The sequence below is a fragment of the Mastacembelus armatus genome, chromosome 11 (genome assembly GCF_900324485.2).
Source record: "Mastacembelus armatus chromosome 11, fMasArm1.2, whole genome shotgun sequence".
NCBI classification, from domain to species: domain Eukaryota; kingdom Metazoa; phylum Chordata; class Actinopteri; order Synbranchiformes; family Mastacembelidae; genus Mastacembelus; species Mastacembelus armatus.
In genome coordinates, this window is record NC_046643.1 from 4,804,291 (window position 1) to 4,830,853 (window position 26,563).

Genomic DNA, 26,563 nt, shown 5'->3' on the forward strand with positions numbered 1-26,563 from the left:
TTCACTTTTGCAAATATTGGTTACACTGTTTGCGACTGTAGGGATAAGACACATATTTTGTTATAGACTCGATGCTGTCTGCTTTTCCTTTTATTTAATGTCATCACGTTCTCACTGGAGCCACATCTCTAAATTGGTTTGGGTTTTTCAAAGGCATCTCCCAGGCTGTTTGCCTAGTGAAGTCTTCACCTGGGTCATAAGAAGGGGCTTATTATGGTTGATTCTAGGACTGCCTAGAGAGAATGATGTCAGAGTAATGATAATGATAGTGATAAGGCAGAGATAGACAAAAGCAACCAAAAGGTGAATGAAGCGAGGTGAAGAGTTGTTGTTTTCACTGCTCTCACTTTGTACATTGCTGCTGGATAGACAGAATGTAAGTTAAGTTGTAAAGAGAAAAGTGAAACTAAATAAATGCTGAACTGCTACTATGCTGCTCTTGATGTAACGCTTTGGAATATGCCGTATGCCTCATTTAAAAAAGTATTAGTTATATTCTGGTTATTTCTTGATGTTATGATGGCTGAGTTATATATTTTTGAGAAGAGCACTAAGGCATATAGTTTATATAGTATATTTAAACTTTTTTTTAAAGTGGATATTTTTCATCCAGAAAAATAATTTAAACTCCCCAGCCTTTAATAAATATCTTTAGATGTAGTGCACTCCTTACATAAACATTTTAACTTGGTATACATTTTTAAGAAACATTTAAATGGTGAAAAATAAAGTTTAAATGCAAATAGTTTTATAGAGAAAGAAAAAGATATATATTATATTTATTAAGCAATGGTTTATACCTCAGGGTGAATTAAACCTGATCCCTTTTAAATTTAGGCTGCTGTCTCTTAAGAGGTGTAGGTATAGTGTAGTTTGCCTCACTGTTTTGCATCCTGCATTTACCAGCAAAAGCCCTGTTGGACTGGATCATGCCTTCACATGCCTTCATAATGTTAATCTCAGTGTGTCATTTAAAACCAATATTCTTTATAAGGATATTGACATGCCTATGGGGCATCTATACTTTTCTCTTGAGTTTGAGTTTGTATACACACTTACCTTGTGCTTTATTTGACCTGTTGTTACTTTTTACTTTGCTCCTTGCCAGATTAGCAACAACGTGAAAATTGCTTTGTGATTCTTGTGGTATGGTAGGTGTTTGCCTCTTAACTCTGAAGCACCACTTGTGAAAATTATATTCCATACAGAAGGGTATGTAGGAAAACCTAAGAGTTCTTGTTATTGCCAAACTACATTATTCTCATAGATTATCAGAATTTCTTCAGTGCCCACATAACACAGTGATCTGATGTAAAAATATTTTTTGTGTGATTGAGCTGAACAGTGATATTGTTGCTTCATTTGGCAAAATGGCCAAACTAGTAAATGAATATTGTTTTGTAGTGTTTGCTGACTTGAAATAGTAATGCCAGGGGCACATTCCTTTCAAATTCGAATTGAATTCATTTCAGTTCGATTTCATTCCATTGAATTCAATAGAACATAGGTGTGACAGCTTTTTCAAGGATTTTAGAACTGAAAGGTAGGTTGGATATTGGTCTATATTTACCCAGAGCTCCTGGATTAATACTGGGCTTTTTTGAGTAATGGTTTGATTACTGCAGTCTTAAATTAGAGATAAATTGACTAGGTCTAATAAAGATGAGATTAATGGCAGAATGTCTTTGAGCAGTCTAGTCGGGATGCGGACTAAGAGACATGTTGATGGTTTAGATGAAACACCTGTTGATGTTAGAGAGACCTGTAGGAAGGAAGCAGTCTAAACATAACTGAAGTCATACAGATGATTAAAGAGCTAGTGTAGTAAAAGATTCATTTATTGCAGCTATAGGAAGCATCTGCTGAATTTTATCTCTAATAGTTGTGATTTTATTTGTAAAGAAGCTCATAAAGTCATCACTGCTGAGAGCTAAGGGAACACTGGGCTCAACGGAGCTGTGTTGTTCTTATTTTCCTCTATTAGTGATGAATAGTATGCAGCTCTAGTTTTATGGAGAGCTTTTTAAAAATATATTATTAGATTGTCTTTTCCAGACTAGTTAAAATTCTGCTAAATTTGTTTCAGAGGAGTCACATTATCAAGTGTTTTACACAGAGAGGCTGCAGCACAATCAGCAACATAATCAACTTGTGTGGGAGTAAAGTTGAGGTGGCTGCCCTCCACTGTGTTGGCACATGGCATTAAAGTAAATACTAATGGCATCATTTCCTTAAATTTCTTAACAGCGTTATCTGACAAACATCTGCTGTGAGGTTTTCTCTCAAATGCTGCATGATCCATTATTTTAAAATGAAAAGTTATTAAAGAATGGTCAGACAAAAGAGGATTTGGGTGAAATACTGTTTAAATGTTCAGTATCAATTCAGCATGTAATTAGGACAGTGAGTGGGTTTATTTACGTTTTAAGGGAAAACAAATATAATAGTAAACTAAACAGCATTTGTGTGTTTCGTGGTGGTGGTGTATGTGTGGGGGAGGCTCATTTACACTGACGTAATCCATCTGTTGCATCCAGGTTCCAGTCAAAGTATACTGTAAGTCAATTTGGTGATCATTTATCAAATCATTTACCAACAGAGATTTAGATGGTGGGCTGCAGAGAGGAATGTAAGCCTGAGTCTCTATTTATAGGTCGTGTGCTCACAGGCTGAATGAAGTCCCTTTCTTTAACGAATGACTTATTTAATATTTTGGAGGTATAAGAAGCTGATCACCATATTTTCTCAGCGTGATGATGTATAGATTATTGAAAAGACAAGTTTCTAATAACCACATTTGCTGTTACAGTTATATTAGTGGGTTGCCAGTTTTATTTTTTATATGAAACTTAAACACGCACAATAATTGTCTTTTTTCATGTGTATATTTCAATTAGTTCCATTTGGTTAGAGTTGATTATGTTCACCTGTTTAATTAATGTCTCTCCAAACTTATGAGTGGACCAGTAGCATGTTGAAGCTGTTTATATTGTTGCATTTAATCTTACATAATAATCCTATTTATTCAGTTACCCAGAGAGATTTTTACAAATACAACAAATTACTTGTTTCCACACTTACCACTATTACCAGTGATGCTGCTGTAAAAAAGCACTTTCTACAACTAATAAATACACTTTCTAGAAGTTAGAAATAGATATTTATCTCTGGTAATTTGCAGTATGTTAACAGGTGATGTGAGTATATTACATCAGGGTGCAAAACAGAAAATATAGACTCGACTGCCACGTTAAAATGGCTCTAGAAATGTAATCATCTGAAATGGTGACATTAATCTTTCTAGTATGAATTTTGCTTTTTAAAAGTAAGCACTATCAAACCTCCATCTTCATTCAGCCTGTAAGCATTTGTAGATGACAGACAATGTTAAAAGGGTCAGTTCAGCACATCAAGATTAGTTTAATTGTTATGAGTATCGCTCAATACTGTCCTCTATGTCTGTAGAGCTTTGTCTAGTCTGAAAATCACTCCAGTGATATCATCTGGATTATTTTAGCAAGCTTGGAGGTTGCACATTTATAAACCTTTACAACCAGGGGATATGGAAAAAATGAACATTTACAAGGCTGTGTAAGAAAAATGTACTATTTAGTTGCATTATGGGAAGTGTAGGACCTAGCATTTACTAATTAGAAGATCTTGCTTGTTTGACAGCTGTCCTAGCCCATGCCCACTACTGATTACCTGAATCAGGTGTTTTCAGTCAATTAGAAGCTCAAAAACAAGTAAGGCAGTGGCCCTATAGGACCCTGGGTTAGGCACCCCCCTGTTAGATGAAGGAAACATTTACACAATGTTGACTGTCCTCCTCCTCATCTTCTGTCATACAACAGAGACAGTGACAGAAAATATATTGCTTTTAGTGAAAATGTACCAGTAGCACTATAGTGAGTCTCCACTAATACCTGACATACCCTGTCGGGCAATGTTCAAGTGCAGCTTCAGTGTGTTGGCACCTTAGGTGTTGCGCTTGGTCAAACATGATCATAAAGCAAGACTCATTTTATGTCAGCCTGTAGGAGTTATTGACAGAACTTCTGTTTTGGATCATCAATCAAACCACTTTAACCCAGAAAGCTGCTGTACTGGATGTGTAATTAGACAACTGCAACATGTTGTTTCATTGGTCTCGCTGTAGTTTCAAATAAGACAAATTTAACCTGACATTGACTTATACTTTCAAGTACCAGTTCTGATTGTATTAGTCATACTGGAAGAACTAAAAAAAGGGAATATTAGGTCATTACTGTATTCTGGGCAAAACACTTTGTGGGTAAAGAGCGAACATTTATACTAAATTGACTTCTTTGTTTGGGTACGCAGTCACTGTTCAGCATTGTGCTCTGGACTGGCTCCAAAACACACGGCTTCTGTGAACACTCAGACATGGCAAACAAAAAAAAAAAACGGACAAATATGTCATCAATCATGAAAGCTGTGAGCCAGGAGGACAACTGAGCTATAGCTCCATTTATCTCTGGCTATTTTATTCCTTCTACACTTCTCCCTCCGAATCCTTCCTCTATCCCTCTGTGTCTCACTTTATTCCCCCCATTTCCCAATTTTCGTCTTCTTCTTCCTTCACGCTAAACATTTTCCTCTCACTTCATCTTTTTCTGTCTTTACCCCCTATGTACTAGTGGTGGATATTTCGCTCCTGCTCTGTATTTACAAGGTTTGTATTCTCTATACATATTAACATATTTATATTGACAGTTACTGTTGCTATGAGACATACAAACCCCCTGGATTGAACTGATTATAAAAACATCCTCTTTTGTATTATGCAATAACAATATATAGTCTGTTTTTCCAGTATTTTTATGGAACAGTGGAGCTTTGGACCACTTTTCATTAACACAGAAAGCCTGCTATGATAAGACCTAATGTACTTATATGGTGGGTACTAAATTTGTCTGAAATCTCTAAATGTTCTCCCCCCTTGATGGACACTCTTGAAACTTGCAGAGCCAAAGCAAATTCTACAGCTGGGTGAGCAGTAATGTTCCCTCAAAAGGTACAATAAAACTTACAATTTTCTGTGAAGGCTGGGGTCTCTTATTGCTGATAGACACCTCAATAGTCATTAATGCCTGATTAATTTATATCAACCATGAAGATAAAAGCTCTATGGTAGCGATAGTACTCAAATTGTCTGTGTGTGGGGAACTTTACAGGAATTTTTATGTCAATGTCATGTTATAATAGCGGCTGCTTGTTCTTTGGATATTTGTATCTATAGTTTTTTTTTTTTTTTTAAATGTGCTCTGGCCGTGTGCTCATGTATTTCCCTCCTGCTATATGTTTCTACATTTATAGAGAAGAAAGAAGTGACGCAGAGCCTGGAGAACTACACCTCCAAGTGTCCGGGTGGAATGGAGGTCATCACCCTTCCTGATGGCCTAAAGCTTCCCCCAGTGCCTTTTACAAAGCTCCCCATTGTCCGGTAAGACAAGACTGTGACTGATGCCCGTTTCTTGTTATATTGGTTTGATTGAACTTGGCCAAAAATAATCCAAGTTAGAAATCTAAGTTAATATGGTATACACACTAAAGTTTGGCAGTTAGTTAGCCATTACTGTTAAAGATTGTGTAAAGTGAACGCTGTCAATATATTATTGGCTTTTAATGTCAGTTTTTAATGGCTCTTGCTTTGAAATAAGACTTTCAATTAATCCTTAGTGGGTCATTAATTCTTAAAACAATTTCATAACTTCGGTATATTGGGATTTGTTCACTTTTAAAAAGATTTCAAAATCTGATTTAAAATTAAATTGCATATCGCCAGGAAATCCTATTAAAAGAGCAAAACCAAAAATGTTAGTCTATCTCTCTGTACTTTCCTCTAACCTTCCATGTGGGACTAAAGAATCTGGCTGTTTTTTTTTTTTCTTGTTTTGCTTTAACAAATTAGCATATTGTGTGTATTGTGCTCCACACCCAACCCTAATGTGTTAGACATAACAAATCAGATCCTGAGTTATAGTTACTTAATATTTGTTTACAGAGTGCCATCACACCAGTGGGTAGCTATGCATTTCTTGTTGAAATAGTGACATTTAATAAAACATAAAAAGCAGTTAAACAAAAAGCAGTCTGGATACCAGTTTTATTATCTGTCTCAAGAAACAATAGATATTTTAATTTAACCATTGCTATTTCTGAATAAAACACTTACAAGGAGCACATGCGAGCAGGGCGTTTGCGTTTGTTCCACCAGATCTCTTTAGAGTGCTCAAATCTGTCTGAGCATGAAAGTAATTACTGAATAAAGTTTCTTTTGCAGCTATAGTCCTGCAGCTATTGAGCTACTGTGGAAGTAAAAGTGCGTGACAGTTGTAAACCTCGAGAAATCAGGCAATGGCAATTAAAAATTGACATTGGTTATAGAATTCATTCATTCATTCATTCATTCATTCATTCATTCATTCATATGCCAAACCATGAAGCCTTTTATTATAAATGAAATGTTTGACGTATTAATGAGCAACATCAATACTAATATACAAATGGGGACTCTGATGTGCAGGAGCCTTTGTCAACTAGATTACGTTGACAAGGTATGTGAGTGAATTAATTGGACTCTGCGCCCTAAAAGTGTGAAGAGCACATTATCTTCCAGTGCCTGTACTCCTTTTTTTTTTTTTTTTTTTTGCACCATGATAATTATGAATATTTGTCACCAGCACATGGGTTATACTGTATAAACTGCACTAACAAATCTTAGACTTAGACTAAACTTTATGGATCCATGAGGGAAATTAGTTGGTCACATTAGCTCAATTATACTTTATGAAAAAACTATAGCAAAAATAAGACAAAAAGTAAAATAAAAAAATAAAGATAGAAAAAAATTAAGGTAAATATAATACAATATTATAAACAGAAAGATATAAGATTTCATATGTACAACTCCACAAGGAAAAATATATATACTTACATACATGACATAAACAGGCAGGATGTGTGAGTAAAGTACAATAACAAACATGAATGAGATGGAAATATCTGTTGCATAGTGCTGAGTTGTACAGAGGACTGAGAACAGTATGAATGAAGTCCTATACCGTTCACTGTGGCAGTGGCACTGAATGGGTCTGTTGGAGAATGAGCTCCGCTGCCCCTCTACAGTCTGGTGAAGTTTGTGTGAAAGATTGTCCATGATGAAAAGCAGTTTGTCCAGTGTCCTCCTGTCCCTCAATGGATCAAACATCTCCATGTCACTGCCAATAACAGGCCCAGCCTATAGTTTGTTTATCCGGCTGATGTTCCTCTTACTGCAGCTGCTCCCCCAACAGACAACAGCGAAGTGCAAGGCACTTGCAACCATAGACTGGTAGAAAATCATCATCTATCTATCTTCATCTTGAGCTTCCTTAGGAAGTAGAGTCTCCTCATGCCTTTCTTGTACACAGGATCGTTGTTGTCCTTCCATTCCAGCCTGCTGTTCAAGTAGACTCCCAGGTACTTGTAGCGGTCCACTAATTCCCCCTCCTGGTCCTGGATGGTGATGGGCACCACTCGTATCCTCCTCCTAAGGTCTATGACGAGCTCCTTCGTCTTGTCCATGTTCAGGAGAACGTTATTAGCCTGGGACCACTCCATAAAGTCTCCGATCAGTGTCCTGTACTTCGACTCCTGTCCATCTCTAATACACCCAACCACCACAGAGTCATCAGAGGTGGCAGGATCCAGAGCTGTACTGGAAATCTGAGGTCTACAGAGTGAACAGAAATGCAAACAGGGTAGTCTCCTGTGGCGCCCCCACATTACTGACCACAGGGACCCCCACAGCTGCACAAACTGGGGCATGTCAGACAGATCTGTGAGACAGTGGTGGAGCAGACACCCATCCTTAGCAGCTTCTCACTCATCAGGAAGGGTTGAATGGTGTTAAAGGCACAGGAGAAATCAAACAATGTTATCCTCACATACTCTTACCACCATCCAGGTGCCAGGTGTCTTGAAATTAGTGAGAGATTAACATTTTTTTCAGGTGAACTGATTTTTAAATTAATGTGAAAAACAAATGAAACTTATTATTGTGTCTTCCCCTGTGATACCTAAACTAGATCAGTCAAGCTCCTCAATCTCCCCGTCAGTCTGCGCCCCCACAAAGTCAAAGGCCTGCTGGGACAGAATTTGTCCGCTGCCAGCCCCTTCATCTACTCACCAATCATCATGCACAACAGAGGAGAGGAACGTTGTAAGAAGATCGGTAAGTCTATTGAGATTTGTGGTGTTTACTCCTCCAACAAACTGAGGCACATTAATTTTGAAATTTTCCCCTCTGAAACCTGATTTTTAAATTTTATATTTTAATGATCTCCTCATTAATCAGCATGGAAACACAAGAGTCCCTTAAATAATGTAACAATAGGCTTACTGTATGTTATGGCCAAACCTAATTAGGTTTTGCCTCAGGTTTTTCCATTTATACATAGTAGATGTAATATTGAAATACTAATGAGTGAGCCTTGACGTTGACTTGGCCTAAATGCCTGCCAAGTGTCATTTTTTTAAAACGAGAATCCTTATAGTAGCCGCAATTTAACATGATACATTGTTTTTTTGAGATACATTCACATTAATGCTCCAGTTGGTCATGGAGAATCACTGATTTGACACATTGTACACATTTACACACTGTAATCATTTATTACAATTTGTAAACATTTCCACTGCTATTCTATGTAGGAACTATAGAAAACAAGTACCCTACATGTTTTCAAAATATACTTGGTACTGAACTTTTAGTTCTTGATATCCCTAGTGCATAATGGATGTTTTATGTCAACAAGACTCGTACAGTAAATTTGACTTGTTTTTAAGAAAATACATCTTTTTAAATCAGTTGTGAATATTTTATAGGACTCAGTCAGAAGAATGTTAGATCTCTAACATTGTCTGTTAATAGGATACATAGGACCGTAATCAGGGGCTTTAGAAATCTACCAAGGGAAACTCTACTAAGTACAACTTCAATTCCAAAAAAGTTGGGATTCTGTGTAAAATCTACATTTAAAAACAGAATGCAATAATTTGTAAATCTCATAAACCCTATTCACTATATTAAACTGAGAATATGTACTATTCTAAGAGAAAATAAGGTAATTTTGAAATTGATGGCAGCAACAGGCCCATGCTTACTACAGTGCAGCATCCCTTCTTCTTTTGACAAGTCTGTAAATGTCTGGGAACTGAGGAAACCAGTTGCTGAGTTTTGGGGAAGAAATGTTGAAAGAGATGAATGGGAGCATATGCTGCTCTAATTGCTGGATGCATCTTTCAGCACTGATGGTGCCTTTCCATATGTGCAAACTGCCCATTCCACAGGCACTAATGCTCCCCCATACCATCAGAGATGCAGACTTTGAACTGAGCGCTGATAACAAGTCCCTCTCCTCTGTAGTCCAGAGGACGCAGTGCACATAGTTGCCAAAAAGAATGTCCAATTTTGATTTGTCTTACCACAGGCACCTATTATTGTGTTTCTGCCTTGTCCCTTGTGCACTTTCCTCAGATTCTCTGGATTTTTTGATGATAATTATATACTGTAGATGATGATATATTTAAAGTCTTGGCAATTTTATGTTGAGGAACATTATTCCAAGATTTTCTGACAATTTGTAGACACAGCTTTTCACAGATTGGGGAACCTCTGCCCGTCTTTTCTTTCTTTACTTCTGAGAGACTCTGACTTTTAAAGATGCTCTTTTTTAGACCCAGTCATGTTACTGACCTGTTGCCAATTAACCTAATTATTTACAAGATGTTTTTCCAGCTCTTACTTGTTAGTACCATTTACTTTTCCAGCCTTTTGTTCCCTCTGTGCAGACTTTTCTGATATGTGTTGCTGTCTTCAATTTAAATTTTTTTTTCTTAAAATAGTTTTCTCAGCTAAAATATTTGATATTGGCAAACTGCTGGCATTTCTGTAATGATATGCCTGCAATTACAGTCTGTAAAATCTAAAAAAAGCTGCAGATGTGTCAGCTAAATAAAATATATATTCTTTACCTGGGGCTGACATATTATTAAATGCCATATTTATGGTTATGCTTCCATTGTGACTCCTTGTTTGTATTCCTGTCATGGTTTCCTTTTTTATCATCCTAACTGGTTCAATTTTGAATTAATGACTGCTCACAATGAATGCCCTTACTGAGAAACATAAAGCATATTCAGCACCTAATATATAAGCAGCCGCATCAGGCTTTGTGTCAGATTGTATTTTTATCAATGTACAGTTGTTAAATCAATTCCCAGTCCAGTTCATACAGAAATAATGTCAAGAGCAGATTTACTTGAGAATGACATTGATAGTCACTCTTGAGCCAAAACCTGATGACTTTTATAAAACAATCTAGGAGACCTATAATGTAATAATGTGCCACACTCACAGTAGTTTCATAAGTTTGTCATTTATTTTATACATTTATATCTATTGTATTAAATCAGTCTTGACCTTAACATTAATACGTGTTTTGGTAGTCTGACTAATAAGCAAAGGCTTGTTATTTTATGTGTATTATTTGCAGAATCCTAGGGGCTGTATTAATTTGAGTAAGCTTTTTACAGCCATTACAGCTTGGAAAATTTAATTCCTTTAATTCAGTGTTGGTTCACTGGGAAATCTGGTTTTTATTACCAAACCATCCTTTTTAAAAAGTTTTGCTGTTGTATTAACTAGTATTACAAGGAAATGTTCTTGGTTCACACTGCGGGTTTAGGTGTCTTTAATGGCCAGAGTATAAGTTGTGTGAAATAACATGTTTTTCCTATACCTGTAGGAAAACAAAATTTATTATCTGAGCCAGATCTTGATATTTGGCATTTATTTTGGATGCAAACAATGTGTATGACATTATTTTCTGTTAAAAAGAGACAGACAAACAAACAGTATAACATTTGTGTTGTACTTATAAAATTATCATTGTGGAAACATGCATTATGCTGAATTTATGACATGAGTCATTATGTCACAAGTGGATTTATTTGTTTATTTTTTTGTATGAGCTTTGAAACCTGCTGTCCACACATCTGGCTATTACTTGGGACTTTAATTCAAGACTAGTTTTTGGGAGAATTTTCAGTAATTTTTATTGCATCTTTCAATAAACTTATGTTTCAGCCATGGCATTCACTACATTTATAGCACATATTGAGTTGCCATGGTCCATACTATGGCTTTAGATAAGCAGTTTAAAACAAAACAAAAAAATAAATAAAACATGGGAATCTGAATGTCTTTATTAGAAGTCTGGATATTTCCATTAGTATTCTGGTTGAATGCCTTAAATGGGCAAAAATTGTGTGTCAGTCAGAGGTGGATGAGTCTGAGTGGACCACAAGCATTGTGTAATAAACGGCCAGTATCAGTCTCATATTAACTGTGTCATACAGCCCATTGAGCTGCTCTTTTCTTTGATCAGGATCTAGATGTCAGATATCATTTTTGCAAGCTAAAAGATTAATTCAGACTTGACTTTTAGCCCCTGTTTCTCTGGAGAGCTACCTGCAGCTAATAAAGATAAAACACAATGCTTCTACTTTAAGCTCAGCTGCTCTTTTTAATGTCCTAACACAGCTTGGAATTTCCAAAGAAAAACTTCATTTTTGGACTTGCCAAAGATGCCATCAGTGAACTGTGCCGTATACTGTAGGACATTATGCTCTAACATGCACCGCAGATGACAGCGTTAAACAGAAATTCTAACAAATTAAAGTTCCTGATGGGGAACCAAAGCCTTCAGTGTTTTATCTGTGCAACGCTCTGGCAGTTCAGATGCATGAACATTTCAAATATATCTGTAGCAGATATTCTTGCTTCTTAGATTACATGTTATGAATCAGATTGATGTTAAGGCATATAACATGGGCTCCTTTAATGTCAGATTTTACCTATAATTGCTCAGAGACTCAGTTTTATGACCTGCCTGCTCTATATCTAACCATTCACTTTCATCTTTCATAAAGGTGATAGGATAGGCACAGTGGGAATTAAGGGGGGTGAATTTTAGTTCGACTAGTGCTCACAGTATAAACTTAGGCACCGGACAGTCTGTAATTGTTTGGACAGTGATGGATTCTCTATTGTTTTTGGCTCAGTACTTGGGATCTGAAATAAAACAATAACTACAGTATGGAAATAAAGTGCTGACTTAGGGGTGCTTGGGGATGCTCATCTATAGTGAGTCCATTCTGTAGGAGTCACTAACTTTTTATTTATTTATTTTCTAACATTGCCCCTCAATTTTAGAACAATAGAGCAGGGCAGTTTTAAGGCCAAACAGTGGAATCACCTTGACCGGCCAAATCGAAAAGATTAATTGGTGTCTGCTTCTGGACACTTTGGGTAGCGCCAGCATCTGGATTTCCACTCATGATTTGTTACCATAATCTTTGGCCTGACTGGCTCTGTGGTAATGTTGTCATGCAAAGTGCCCAAACATACTCTTCAGAAATATCACTACAGGCAGCTAGATAGTCTTGATGGCAAGTTGGTGTAGTGCCCACACATGGTAATACAATGAAAACATACTCTGTGGCCCAGAAATCATTTGAAGAAGAGTATAAACACAAGTGAGTTGAGCTAAAGGGATGAAGGTTAATGGTTTGTGGGTTGCACAACATGGAAGCAAACTAGGAAATGATAAAACCTTTAGGTTAATGTTCTGGTTGAGCCATTTTATTTCAGGTGTAACTCTGCCATCCTTGTAATATAGCATTCAGTTCTTACAATATATCCATGGTCAGCAGGAAGGTCAGGCAAGGCCCTCATAGCCTGTTGAAATGCAAGAAAGATCGCAGCCAGTCCTGATCCTTTGACATTATGAATACATGGTCATTGCTCTCTGTGCCAGTGGGACAGACCACACCTTGACTGAGCTGCATGCATGTATTGCATAATGTTCCTAGTGCCCACTATCTTAGTTTACTTCTCCTATTGGTCTCTAGTATTGGGTAAACTCTCTGACAACTTTCAAGGAGTCATCTTGAGTCAAGGTTTACATAGTGCTTTTGTTGTTTCAACGGCTTCTCAGTTTTCCTCTGCAGGCGCTGTCAAGATTATATTATCAAACTAGTACTTGTAAGGTCAAGAATGAACTTTTTTTGATCAGTCTCTCGCTGCTTTGTAACAACTCATGACAGTCACAGATTAAGCATTTTTGATTAGTTGTGTACTTTAGTTTGGCCTGCTTATATTCCATTTACAGCATTAACTAAATGTCCTCAAGAAAAGTGTGTCCATTAGGGGCACTAATGAATCCAAATTTCAAGCAAGCTGAAAAGCCAAGCTTTGGTTATGTTTGAATGCATTCCCTCCTGCTCTAGGCTCGCTTCATTTCACATGCATGACTGTTGCTCCAGTACCAAGGTAGTGTGTGCATGTATTATTCAGACAAAAGATTAATGTTCCTGATAGTTTTAAACAATATTTTGCAGAAGGATGCAGCAACAGCAGTAAACATCTTCAGTTCTGACTCTGATCAATAAAAATGATTTTTTTCAGCACATGAGACAGTTTGACAAAATAATGTGCCCTTTAAGGAATCAAATTCAAACACAGGCACTGTTAAACCAACCATGCTGCCACGTATTTACTAAAACATTTCTTATTGCTTTGTACAATCAGGTTTCTAAGACCTGAAACCTTTGGAGATCTGTACTGAATTTCAATAACCATTTGAGGAGTTAGTAGTGAGGCAACACAAATAAAATGGCAGCAATCCACTTTGTTGTTCTATTTTCTGAAGTGTATTTTACACTTAATTGGCTGACTATGAGAGCTTGCCTGTGAGCCAGACCTGAGGTTGTGTGGGGCTTTTCAGACATTTGTATTATAGATATCTTTCTTTTGACTGACTTAATTTCCCAAGGTGCATAGCTGCAGTTTGATATCCATAAATCCCTTCTCCTGCCAAGGTCTGAGCTAGGATTTTCAGGACCTCTTTTGCAAGTTTATTTACACCAATGGACTCTCTAAATGGACTGAAATATGTTCCATTTCAAAATGGCAAAGGATATGCCTACAGTGGGACTAACATCTCAGTCTAAAAAATCCTTTCAATGTATTCAGAAATGATGGATACTGTAGTTCAGACCTGTAACATCTTCCTTTTATAGGTAAGATGAGATTGTTTCAAAAAAAAAGATTTTTTTCTTAGGAAATCAGTGACTCCAGGTTTTCTCAGAATATTTCCTAAATGTTTGATCATAAAAAAAAAAAAATCTGTCTATAAACAGCACCCATTAACTTCTGCTAACCTGCTTGTTGCAGTTTACATTACTCTGTTTTATTAGGTCCTAACAAAATTTGGTCTATTTCTGCTGTTAGCACAACCGACCAGCTCAAGAAGTTACTTTATGTGACTAATCACTCACTCAATCCTCTGCTTGGCCCATAATGTTTTTTTTTTCTTTCTGTTAGTGTCTCAAAAAATCTCAGCATTGCACCAATATATGATTGAACGTTTGTTCCAAAATTATGGGCATTAATATGCTGCTGTTACGGCCTCCACTCTCCTGAGAAAAGCTTTCCATAAGATTTTGGAACATTGCTGTAGAGATTTGCTCCCTCATTGATTTGACCAAGGCTGCTTCATTGGCACAGTGGGGGTGACAACATAGAAGCAACATCATCGGGGGAAAAACATTCACTGTAATGACATAACCTGGCAATGCACTGTCTTGGCAAATCAAATATGTGCTGTGTCATAGATTGAGATATCAATCTTCACATCTGTCTCTCCCCAAATGTAGAACTATTCCTTTTTTTTTTTTTTTTTTTTTTTTCCTGAAGCGTAACATAAACTGGATTAGTGATTAATTTGGTTTGGTTCAAAATGAATTAAAAATGAATCAGCAAATGTTTATTTATTTTATTAGACATTTTTCAAATTGACATTATCTGTCAATGACTGGCTCCTTTTGCTCTTCTGTAGCGGTGTAGCTTAATGGTGTATTTCCATCAGCTCATTAATTGCTAATTAATACCATTGATTCTAATGTACTTATATGTGTTCTTCATTTTTTTAGACTTCCAGTGGGTTCAAGGAGATGTTTGTGAAGTACAGCTGATGGTCTATAACCCTATGCCTTATGAACTTAGAGTGGAAAACATGGTAGGTGAATTTATCACAACTAAACTACGCTTTTACAGTAATATTCTCCTTTGAAGGGTATTTGATGAATCAGAATTTCTGATTCATTACCTCTGCTTTGTGAACAGTGTTGTTGCTGACATGGTTTTCTTAAAGTAGTAGTACAAACAGTCCCTCTGCACCCATATAACACTGCAAGTGATAATGCATTGTAGCCATCCTTGATAGCCTAATTAAAGTCCCTTAAAAGCTTTTTTTGACAGTTTTGTATGAGATGTTGAGAGCAAACTCTTCTCACTCCATCATCAGGGAGAGACACACCCCCTCTGTGGTGCCATTACTTTTATGGTTTCACACTCCAGCCTGTCAGACCAGATAGGTTCTATATTGAAGCAAGCGCAAGACAATTCACACTTCTTTTTTGGTGGAAATAAAGTTTGAAATGAGCCACCAATCCAATTTAATTGTATTGTTTAATAACCACTCTCAGCTTTTTAAATTCAGAACATTTCCTTATTAAAGGACTTCTAGCTGTAGAACAGGGCGACACTCCTGCCACATTTCTTATTGAAGTACTTTGCCACTCTGTTACCACTCCTTTTCAAACGCACACGCACATACACGCTAGTTGAGCCACTTTATCAGGTTCAAGGGTGCAAAAGATTAACAAATAAATTGCTTCGTTTCCTGCTGAGTGTTGTTTGTTTATGAATGCTGGGACAACCTTCAAATGCAAAACACTCATCCAGCTCAAGAAAAGGGCAGCACAGAGGTGCCTACTTTTAGCTGTTAGTGAATGCAACATCACACACAATGTACGGCACTACCTGTCAGATGTAATGCTGCCTTTAATTATATGCAGACACATTGCTGTAGAACTTTTGTAGCAGAGTGTGAATGGAGCTTCTCACTAGTGTGTCTCAGAGCTGATGCCATATAGAGTTGGGAAGGTCTTGCTGGTTGTTTTAGCTGCCTTACATCATCTGATATTGGTACATGTTGTCACCTACACAGGAAATGCAGACAACCTCCAGTTTGGAACATCTGGAAAGTGTTGAAACTGCAGAAGTAATCACCATCCACTTTTCTCTGACTTTGCATTTTTTGTGATAACGCTCCACTGAGGCAAATTTATATTTGATAATCATAGTCACTAGAAGGGAAAAGCTTCATTACAATAGAGAAAAGTAGTGTTTCCTCCTGAAAGACTGAAGCAGTGCAGCCAGTGCAAAGCTTTTCGTGTAGCATTATTAAAGCTATTAGATCCAGTATCGAGTAAGACTCCTTAAAGAGACATACAAGAATATGATTTTTATGTTGTTTGTGGTCAGAGAGATGGCTTAGACAGAGAGGGAGACTAATCTGTGTGCTCTCTGAGCCAAAATCTTTTTTTCAACTTTGCTTTTAATGTATGGGGCACATCTCCATCCAGTGCTGCAGCTGTTACGTTATGAAGACTTCGGAATAAAATACTTGGAGCCGCCTGCTTCCAAAGTTGCTGTGAAGTGAAAGTATTAGACAGAAAAGCTCAAATAGTGATGAGGTCATTAGTGACTCCTCCCACCTACAGACAAATTCATTAGGTCACGGATGGAGGCTGACAGCTTCACAGCAGCTGGAACCTCAGATGGCGTTGTACAGCCACGCAGGTGGAGAAAAGGAGGATGAAGCATGCTGCCAAGAACTGCTCTGCATCCAAGACGAAGTGACTGCCATTACACTGGAGCAACCATCTATCTACTGTACCTAAACCAACTATTAGAAATATGCTCGGGCACAAACAGGCGTACAAAGTCTCTTTTTCACCTTCCGTCACCAAGGTGACCCTGCAGTTTGGAAAGATAGACGCTCCTTCTCAGTCATCACATGATATCAGCGCTAATACCCAGCTTTGCTTTGTGCTTTATTGATTTTCCTATGACACTGGTAAGGTTTTACCACAATCCCCACCCCCTGCCTTTCATTTTCAGAGGGGTCACGGTCAGGTGCCTCTTTCATTTTCCCCATAAATAAGTTATGGATATTTCTTTTTGTGCCACCCCCCCCATTATAAAAGGTGATACTTTGGTTCTATTTTACCTGAGATGTTTTCAGTAAAGTTTGATTAACCAATTACTTCAAAAAAAGATAATTATAGTACAGTGGTTCTTGCCCAGTGAGGTTGATGTACACCAGCTCAAACAGTGCTCTAATAAACGTATAATGTGCTGAAGTGAAAGGAAGGAGAGCTTAAATCAGAGCTGTCGCACCTCAGAGGCTCAGCTCTTCGGCAGCCTTCCCTCTAGTGAGGTAGTGTCTGCTGTTAGGGATTGATGCAGTCATTACGTCACCTCAGTCTGCCTTGTGCAAACAGGCACTGTGTACTAGGAATGTAAATACAGTTATTCTTAGGGGACATGATTCTGCATTTAAAGAAAACTTTGAAATCGCACAGATTTTCTGACTAAAAATTAGGCCTAGAGTTTTCTCACTGCAGCCAATTTGACACCACTATATTTCAGTTGTATTCCTTAACAAAGCAGTTTGTATGGCAGAATACTGTAGTACTCCAGTTGACATCACAACTCGTAACTGCTACATACCAGAAACAGAGGTTAAAATACTCTCACACAGAATTATATAATATTGGAAGGTAATCACACAAGAAATTTGTCTATCTCTTTTATCGTTAGGGAAACACTGAAAATCATTCACCAGGAGTGTATGCTTGCAGGTGTTTGATTAGACAGATGACATGAGGTTGATGTCTGGCAGAAGCTGAATCAGGTTCAACTTTTTTGCCAGACCACTCTATATCTTTTACTACCTTTAAAAGGGATCGCCTACATCTATTTAATTTTACTGTATCACTATATCTATCTGATAGGAAGAGGTCCTTCTTATAGAGCTTTTGCTGCCCTTCCTCTGAGTAATATTAGCATGTATTTGCCAGTTTAATTACTGAGATGTGAAAATGACAAGTCCACAGAAACATGTCTGATTATCTCAGCGGCCCTAGGTCTTGAAGTAATTTTGGTGAGTGCAGTTTAGAAATTTGTAATGAACTAGAAATTATTCTTGCATTAGTTTTTTATGTAGTTGGTATTTCTCGATCTAAATTAACTTCAGAGATGTTCTTTAAATGGCTCCAAATGACCTTTAGAGTTTGTGAAGAAGCAGACAGCTGCACATTACTCTACTTTTTCAGTTGTGGTCATGTTATCGTGGAGTACAGAGTGTCAACAGCTCTGAAAAAATCTGATATCTGTACAATTTATATATTCTATGATGGCATGAACTATTATATTAGATTTAATTGCAATTTTACTTTTTTCTCATTGATGCTTTTGAGAAAGTTTAGTTTTTACTTCTGTATGTGCATCATTCCTATCAGTTCCTCTATTGTATGTTGCTTTCAGGGATTGCTGACCTCGGGAGTTGAGTTTGAGTCCCTGCCTGCTGCGCTCTCCCTGCCTGCAGAGTCTGGCCTTTACCCAGTCACTCTGGTTGGCGTTCCACGGACGGCTGGCAACATAACTGTCAACGGTAAATTCAGCTGAAAACCTGTTCCATCACTCAGATGTTACACATAATAATGAGCTGGTTAAATTAGCTGTGATTTCTGTTGCATCCAATTTTGAAACAGAAACAGGTTTTGGCTTCGATTTACTTCAGCACACATTCACGTCCCATTCAATGAGCTAAACATTTCCTCTTTTTTGCATTTGAACGCAGGTTACCACACGTCAGTATTTGGTGTGACCAGTGATTGCCTGCTGGAGAGCCTGCCAGGAGTGAAGACCAGTGGCTGTTTGGTGGAGGTCATTCCGGCTCTTCCTCGCCTCCAGCTCAACACGTCACTACCACGGTCAGAAACTCTGCTCTTCTATGATGCAGTCATATTTCTGTTGCCTAATGCCAGAAGCTCTTCTATGTATTACTCTTATTATTCACTAAAGTTATGGTTATGAGGTTGAAGAGAACACCAGCCCATTAGCTGACATTTGGGATGCTGCTTTGGCAAGTTTACATGTCAATCCATGAGGACACATTTTTCACGTTCTTCATACTTAAGCATTAGTTACTGAATTTAAAATGAGTAAGACATTTAAAATGCCAGCACATTCATTTGAGGCATTTAAATCCACATCATATAAAAACTGTGACAATTATAGCCTCTCATGCATTCCCCACCAATTTTATGGTAAATAAGTCATCATATTTAATATTTAGCTGCCAATCCTTACCAGTCATTTGCTTGTGCCAGGGCCTTTTTACTTCATTCTAGTGATCAGTAAGTGGAGCACATTGTGCTACAGTTAAACAGAGGTCAAGTGACTGACTGTACAGACAAGAACATTGCTGTTTGGCCATAAAAAAATAAAAGGGCAAGGGCAATGAGTCCTACTCTGTTTGCTGACAATTGATGTAAACACCCTTAAAGCTGAAAGTCAGCAGTTTAACTGATTCTCTTCTCATCCATTGTACTGGGATACAGAGCCAAAATAATGTGTAATTTTCCTACACCACACTAAACTTCTTTTTGCACATTTATAAACCATTTTATACCTTTTTAATAGTTTTTTATATTTGCTCAGCACACGAATTGCCCTGAATTGGGCAAACGGTATAGAGTATGGATAGATGATCACCTATTTATGAGTTCCCTCATGTTGATGTATTTTTCTGATTAAAATGATAAGGCTTTATAGTTGGGTGTGTTAAGGTCAAAATAATTCAAGTTGTATTCATTCTGTTACTTTTCTAACCTCATAATGAATACTGAAACTCCAGTTAATCATCAACAATCGTGTCACATTTGAAAACCAGATCAGGACCATTCATAAACTAGATTCCAATGTAAGCCTCTTTCTGATTCTAAAGCTTATATTAATCTAACTAAACTCAAAATACAAATAGAGTATTTTTCTATGTCAGAAATAGTTGATGTCTCTGACAAATTGAGTGGAATGGGACTTTTTTTCTATGTACATCCTATGAGGTTAGATATCAACAGAAAGAGGAAAGAGGAGAAATCATGGATTAAATTACTACAAGAAATACAGTAACAGGTAAAGCACCCTGTTGGAGTGTTGTAAATCATTCTGACAGTGGAACTGCTGCAAAATCCATTGTTCAGGTCATGCCTGTAAGTACAGCATTTCAGCAGCTTTTGATGTGGAAAATGATTTTATTCTTTAGTGCTGGAAGAGTACCATAGCAGACACATGAAGCAAATACAATAAAAAATTTATATGTGGCCTTTCTCTCAGTCCACAGGTACACCTTCAGCTTTGACATCAGTCTCAGACGTGCCTCATTGACTGCCCAGATATCTTCTTGCCTCCAGCACAAAGCTGCAGTTCTTACAGCTTGTCTTTTTCATATCATTAACGTTAGTGTTAAACACCACCTTTAATTATTTAAATTATTTTAAATGCTCAGTATAGAACTATTCCTCATAAAACCCTTTTTTACTGTCAGAGTTTAAAGCAAAAAGAAAAAGTATTCTAAAATACAAACGTGTTGCCTGAAGTCAGAAACATTTCATTGAGCTTTCTTTGTGTTGACTTGCTGTCAGGCTCAGACACACTATAGGCTGTTGGTGATGTCTGACACTGATTCCTGCCTGAGGCACAATGTTGCATTTTAAATTTATGATCCTGAATGCATGTATACAGTGAAGTTGCAACAAGCACCCACACTGATCTTTCCTAATTTGGACATTGCCTTTTGCTCCAATATTTGCATTACTTTGCAAAAACATATGGGATCAGCTCTTTAAAGTCAAAGCCTGTAAGTATCAGTTGTAGATGTTTTGAAATACTTTGCTGTGACCGGAAATACAACATGATACACAGTCGGAAGTTGGAACAGTGGAGGAGCAGTCTACTGGTCTATGTGATTCAGAGTAGATTAATTTTAATACCATTCATTTTCATTGTGTTGAGATCTATGCTATATATTAAATTTTGCATGCCATTCTGAGTCACACCGAGCGTATATCATCCATGAGTCATGTTAAGTGACTTTTAAAAAATGTCCATGCCATAAATGGGCATTTTAACAGGTGTAAATAGGGTATAGATCAGTTTGGTTACACTTATCCAAAAATGGGTAGTTAGTTTTCAGATGTTGAACACTTCAACTGCAATCCAAATGAGGATTGATGGTTTAATGGCAAACCTCACAAATCACTGAAAACAGTGCTAAACTCTCAGTAGGACTCCATACTGCAGGAAAATAGCCATCAACAAATGACGTCCTAGCTAATGAGATTCCATGAAGCATGTTCATCAAAAAGTGAGGCAGAACATTTTAAACTGCGAGACAGTCATGAATCAATTGCTTTTCACACATCTGTGGGTGATTAATGCCTGAATAATTGCTTGTCAAATTATGATTGAAGTATAATGAAACTGCTTGTATCGTATGATAACCACATCAAGCCTTCACAAGCCTGATATCACTTGAATAACTGTCCTTAAAAACTACTCCAGTTAAGGCATTAAAAGCAAGTTAAAATAAACTTGCTCTTTTCACTGGTTGCTTCTTTTTCTTCTCTACATACCTGCACAGGTCAGCACACACGCCACAGCCAATGTCCAAGGAAGAACTGTCCAGTAGTGTGTCTGTCCAGCTTTTCAATGGAGAGACCCAGCAGCTGACTGTCACCTTGGAGAACATTGGGTCTGAGGACATAGAGACTCTGGAACTCACCTCTAAGACTATGAGCACCAAAGGTTAGCACCACTATCATATTCATTAAAGCCATATGCCCCTGTTTCAGTTTTGCTTTAGGTCTGAATAGTCACATGGTCAAGTTTTAATGACTAGAAAACAGGAAGTTGTTTAAATAGAAGACAGAAATGACAATATGTGGATTTTTAACCCATTCTTAACAAACAATGTTGTACTTGTTGCATTGTGTGTTGTATCAGTCAGTGTTGTTGTAGGGACAGCTTATGATGTGGCTCACCACCCAGAGAGTTTTGCTTCAGCTTCTTGCAGTCCCTGGGTCTGCAGTGCCACAGAGGTCACTACAATTTGTCTGTGGTTCTGTGTCTTTCATGCACCCATGGATTTTCACTCTCTCTTTGTACAACACCTGCTCAGGTCCTCAGATCTTTGCAGTCACCCTCACCCTGACAGAGACAGCCAGTCTCTGTATGTCTGCCTCTGGCTTTTTGTCTCTATGTTTCTGTCTGTGGAGGAAAAGAAGCTACATTTGTGAAAAGAGTACACACAGTTGTTATGGCCTTTCGTATTGATGGTCCAGTTATCACAGTTATATTTATGGATTTACTTTCATTTAGCAGGAACATGTCAGCGTGTCTGCAGCTACAAGTTACTTTTTTGCGGCAGAATTTAAAGTACAGGTCCGTAACTGCTGGTGCTGCAGTCCTTTAATAGATGATGATAGCTGTAAAGAACTGACACTGGTTTCAGCTGGGTGTGGTTACAGCTGTTTTACATCACCATTTAAACCTTGCCTTTGGTGCTGTTGAAGCACAATTTCCAAATATTACACTCAGTTACATCTCCCTGATGAATCGATACACTTTGTTGTGCATCACAATTACAGAAACTTTAGGATTTAAAGTGCAACTCACAGAAACAGTGTCTTCATTACATAGTTTGTCCACCAGCGTCCAGCCAGCAAATGATAACCAAAAGATAAAACATCCCACATAATTTGTATTCTTTGAAAATGCTCATCCAGTCTGTTGTTTCCCACATACTGTGCTTTCTGCTGGCTGAACTCCAAGGTACGATGCAGTCTCTATAATTAACAAAAGAGTTCTTTTTGAAATTGAACTGTAGTTGTGCTTGTTGGAGATGATTTGGGCTGCAAATAATGTTTTGTCTCTAAGGGAATGTTATGTTCAGAATTGGATGAAGAAGCAAAAAGAACTGACTTCTCTAAACCGGGATAAGAAAAACACCATTTTTAGTTATCAGTGCACAGTTAGATGTACTAAAAGTTAGGTGAATATTTATGTGGAAGCTCAGTATTCATGCTAAAAAAATAATTTGGTGTGACAGTGGGAGTCAGACTATGCAGTTGTAAATTTTGTGACACTGTTTTCTTGTGCTAACTTGCAGTACTGTTAAACTGATATACTTTAAAGTGTTAATCAGCACCGTGACCCTGCCTTATATCTGTGTGACTTTTCCACTAGCACTACTCGACTCGACTCAGCTTTTTGGGTTTTCCATTAGGGAATTTTTTTTTTTTTTTTTTAGTTTCAACCCTCAGGCTTCCAACAATGATTCTAGTCTTCATGGTAACTACCTCTTAAGGGACTACAAGTTGTTTTCTTAAATCTACTCTCATTTGCCCTGCATCATCCCCAATTAGTTTGCAGGTTGCCCTGACAGGTTCACTCTCAGGAAGAAAAATCCCATCAGTTTCCTTTTTGCATCCATCAATTTAACCTCTAAGCACTTACTGTTAATGTCTGCTGCAAGGAAATGTCTCCCACTGACTGAACAAACTGGGGTAAAGCTATACCTTAACAAAGGACCCAAAGGTCATGATGGGTCCTCTGCTAGCCATCTACTAAGATTTTTGGGTGATGGAAGCACATCAGTAGCTCCCAGTCTGAATCAATCCTACCTGGCCCGATGTCCCATAGTGTAGTTTCAACCAGCACTTTAAATTTGAATGAATGACCTTGAACTCTTACTCTAGAAAACATTGTCATCATCTTTGTCAGTTCTTTCATGTGGACAAACTGTTAATTGGTGGCACTATTTCTATTGTAAATTACCTTGAACATATTGTAACTGCATTTTGTATCACTTGTTGCAGTGACTGCCTGCCATAAGTTCTTGAACACATGTAAAGCTCTGCATTTACCTAGAAATATATACAGTATAAAAAGATTTGATTGGAAAAAATATCTTCACCTTTATACAGCACAGGCTATTTAAGTATGGTCTTCTGTTGCGTTATTGTTCTTTATTGTTCAAACCTCTTGTAAAGGAATTGTCATCTTTGTTTCTTTGTTTTCACAGCATGTTTTTTCAATGCTTCCAAAACCTTCTCTCTTTGAAACCCTCATCTCCTCCACTTTATAAATGAGTAAAAGCACCTTCAGTGCTTGATGTTCGTCTGTTAGACCTTTTTTCATTATTCTCCTCAATCTCTTATTTTTTATATATGAAATAGTTGCTCATCTGATAGTGCTATATTAAAATGTTGTCCGAGATGAAATTATTCATAAGTGAGAAAATCAAAGTAAAAAAATGAAATCCTAGGCTTACCCAAGCTGTGCAAGTTTCCTCACCACAACTCAGTTGTGTTTTCTATAAAGTCACACTTTTTTTACTCTTCTGGTTTGTCCTGCGACTTACACAGCGAATATGTGTATATTTATAGTAATTCTGTCAAGTAGTCACGCGTTAGATGACACTCTTGACTCAACTGACGATAATATTGTACCGCCAACAAAGTTATGTTTATGTTCATGCTAAACTACAACTCCTAGTGTAACACAAGTGAAAATGCAGCCCAATAGAAAGAGCTATACTGCGAACTTCAAAGTGCAGGTAATAAAGTCTGCAGCTGAAACACAGTTTGGAGTGAGTGTTGGCATTCAGGCAATCGGGGGGGGGGGGAGGAGGAGGAGGAGGAGGGGGGGGGGGAGGAGGAGGGGGAGGAGGAGGGGGAGGAGGAGGGGGGGGGGGGGGGGAGGAGGAGGGGGAGGGAAGGAGGAGGAGGAGGATGATTCATGTTCTCCCTGATGTTGGCAGAGTTGTTTAACATTACTTGACATGGATGAATGAATTTCATTAAGCACTTCTGCTTGTTGTTTTACCTAACCTATGTTCTTCATAGGCTCATTCACACTATAATCACTATAATTAGAAATGTGACTTATTTATGTTTTTTTCAGATCTTCTGAACTGTTTTTGCTAAAAGTGACTTAGACTCCAGTGTGACTTAAAGCCTGGAAAAGATGGTATGTGTGGACATCTCTGACCTCTTCGACACTGTGTGGTGGTACTTGGTTTCGTCAGTTACATTTAGATCAGAGGGACAAGGACACTAGCAAAACATAAAACCTCAAAAAAATAAGGAGCATTTGTCTGTTTCCTTTCAGCCATGGGAATGCAGGAAGGTCAGGATAAGCCCAAGAAACACCTTGTTTATAATCCACTTCTTATACCTGTTCTCTCAGCAGGAGTTAGATCCTATAGTGATGAACAGAGGAGGAGCAGGGAGCCGGTGTACTGTATATGGAAATGATCTGACATTTCAAAATGGCCCCAGGGTTGTGTGTTTAATTGGAGATAGGCCACACTAACCAAATACTGTTTCTCACATACCCTGCTTCATCTTGGCTGAACTCCAACGTACAATGTTGTCTCTCTAGTTAAGAGGAGTTCTTTTTGAAATGGACTATAGTTGTGGTTGTTGGAGATGATTGGGGCTGCAAATATAGTTTTGTCTCTTAGGGCATGTTATTTTCAGAGTTGGATTAACAAGCAAAAAGAACTTCTGTAGGCCTGAATTAGAAAAGCACAGTCTGTAGTTTCACTCAGAGTTTCAATGAACACTTAAAAAAAACTGAATGAATAAACTCAGCCTCCTTGCTATTGACATAGTAGACATAATAACTAGATAACACCCTACACAATATTAGATTAATATAAATAAATGCAAGCTTGGAGCCATTTAAATGAACTACTTTAAAATGTAAAAACAGTATTGGAATAAAAGCTTATTTATTATGCCAAGTCAGTTGCACAATGATTTCATAAATGCAGATAAAATGTTAATACACTGCACAAGGACTAAATAATTCAGCTAAAACTCAACAACAAATTAGTATTTACAATTTAATTAGTTATCATAATATTAGTAAAACAAAATATCAGTAGAAAGGAATAAATGTGTGTTATTTTCTTCAGGAATCGGTCTGTATTTTCTTTAAGGTTCTCTATAAGAATGATACAGCTGTGACTACAGTATACCACACAGTGCAATTCAGAGCAATTAAATAAAATGTATGGGTTTAAATAAATTAATTCAAAAGTGCCCACCTGTTGCTTCACCTCATAATCAAATATCTGATGCTCTAAAATCTCCTACTCTTGTATCTGTTAATATTTACACCACTAGAATAAATAAAAAAAACACAAATGAATCAATAAAACTGGGTTTCTTGCCTGCTCTTTTAACTTCACTGTTTACTAGTTGAGAGCTTTCTGATAGCTTCAGACTGGTCGAAGGCCAGAGATTAAAATGTCAAACTTTTAAAAAGTGGAAAATTTATTGCTTACAGTGTATCAAACTGGAAAAACATGTATCCATTAACAAATCCCTTCTATTACAATATTGTTCAAGCATCTTTTGAATGAATCACTGTTTTCAGTTTTATCTTTCAGTATAATGCTTTGCAGTATTTCCAAGCTGTCATCTGCTGTCTTACAAATCATAATCATCC

At 37.4% G+C, this 26,563-nt stretch overlaps 1 protein-coding gene across 3 annotated transcripts in view; it reads left to right on the plus strand.

Moving 5' to 3' along the window:
- trappc9 (trafficking protein particle complex subunit 9) overlaps positions 1 to 26,563 on the plus strand; it is a 166,044-nt gene that overhangs the window by 15,866 nt on the left and 123,615 nt on the right. For all 3 annotated transcript variants that reach the window (XM_026299857.1, XM_026299858.1, XM_026299859.1), the window contains 6 exons: positions 5,341 to 5,467; positions 8,094 to 8,239; positions 15,064 to 15,149; positions 18,527 to 18,653; positions 18,843 to 18,975; positions 21,687 to 21,850. In XM_026299857.1, the coding sequence (XP_026155642.1) occupies positions 5,341 to 5,467; positions 8,094 to 8,239; positions 15,064 to 15,149; positions 18,527 to 18,653; positions 18,843 to 18,975; positions 21,687 to 21,850 (783 nt within the window). The remainder of the gene's footprint in view (positions 1 to 5,340; positions 5,468 to 8,093; positions 8,240 to 15,063; positions 15,150 to 18,526; positions 18,654 to 18,842; positions 18,976 to 21,686; positions 21,851 to 26,563) is intronic.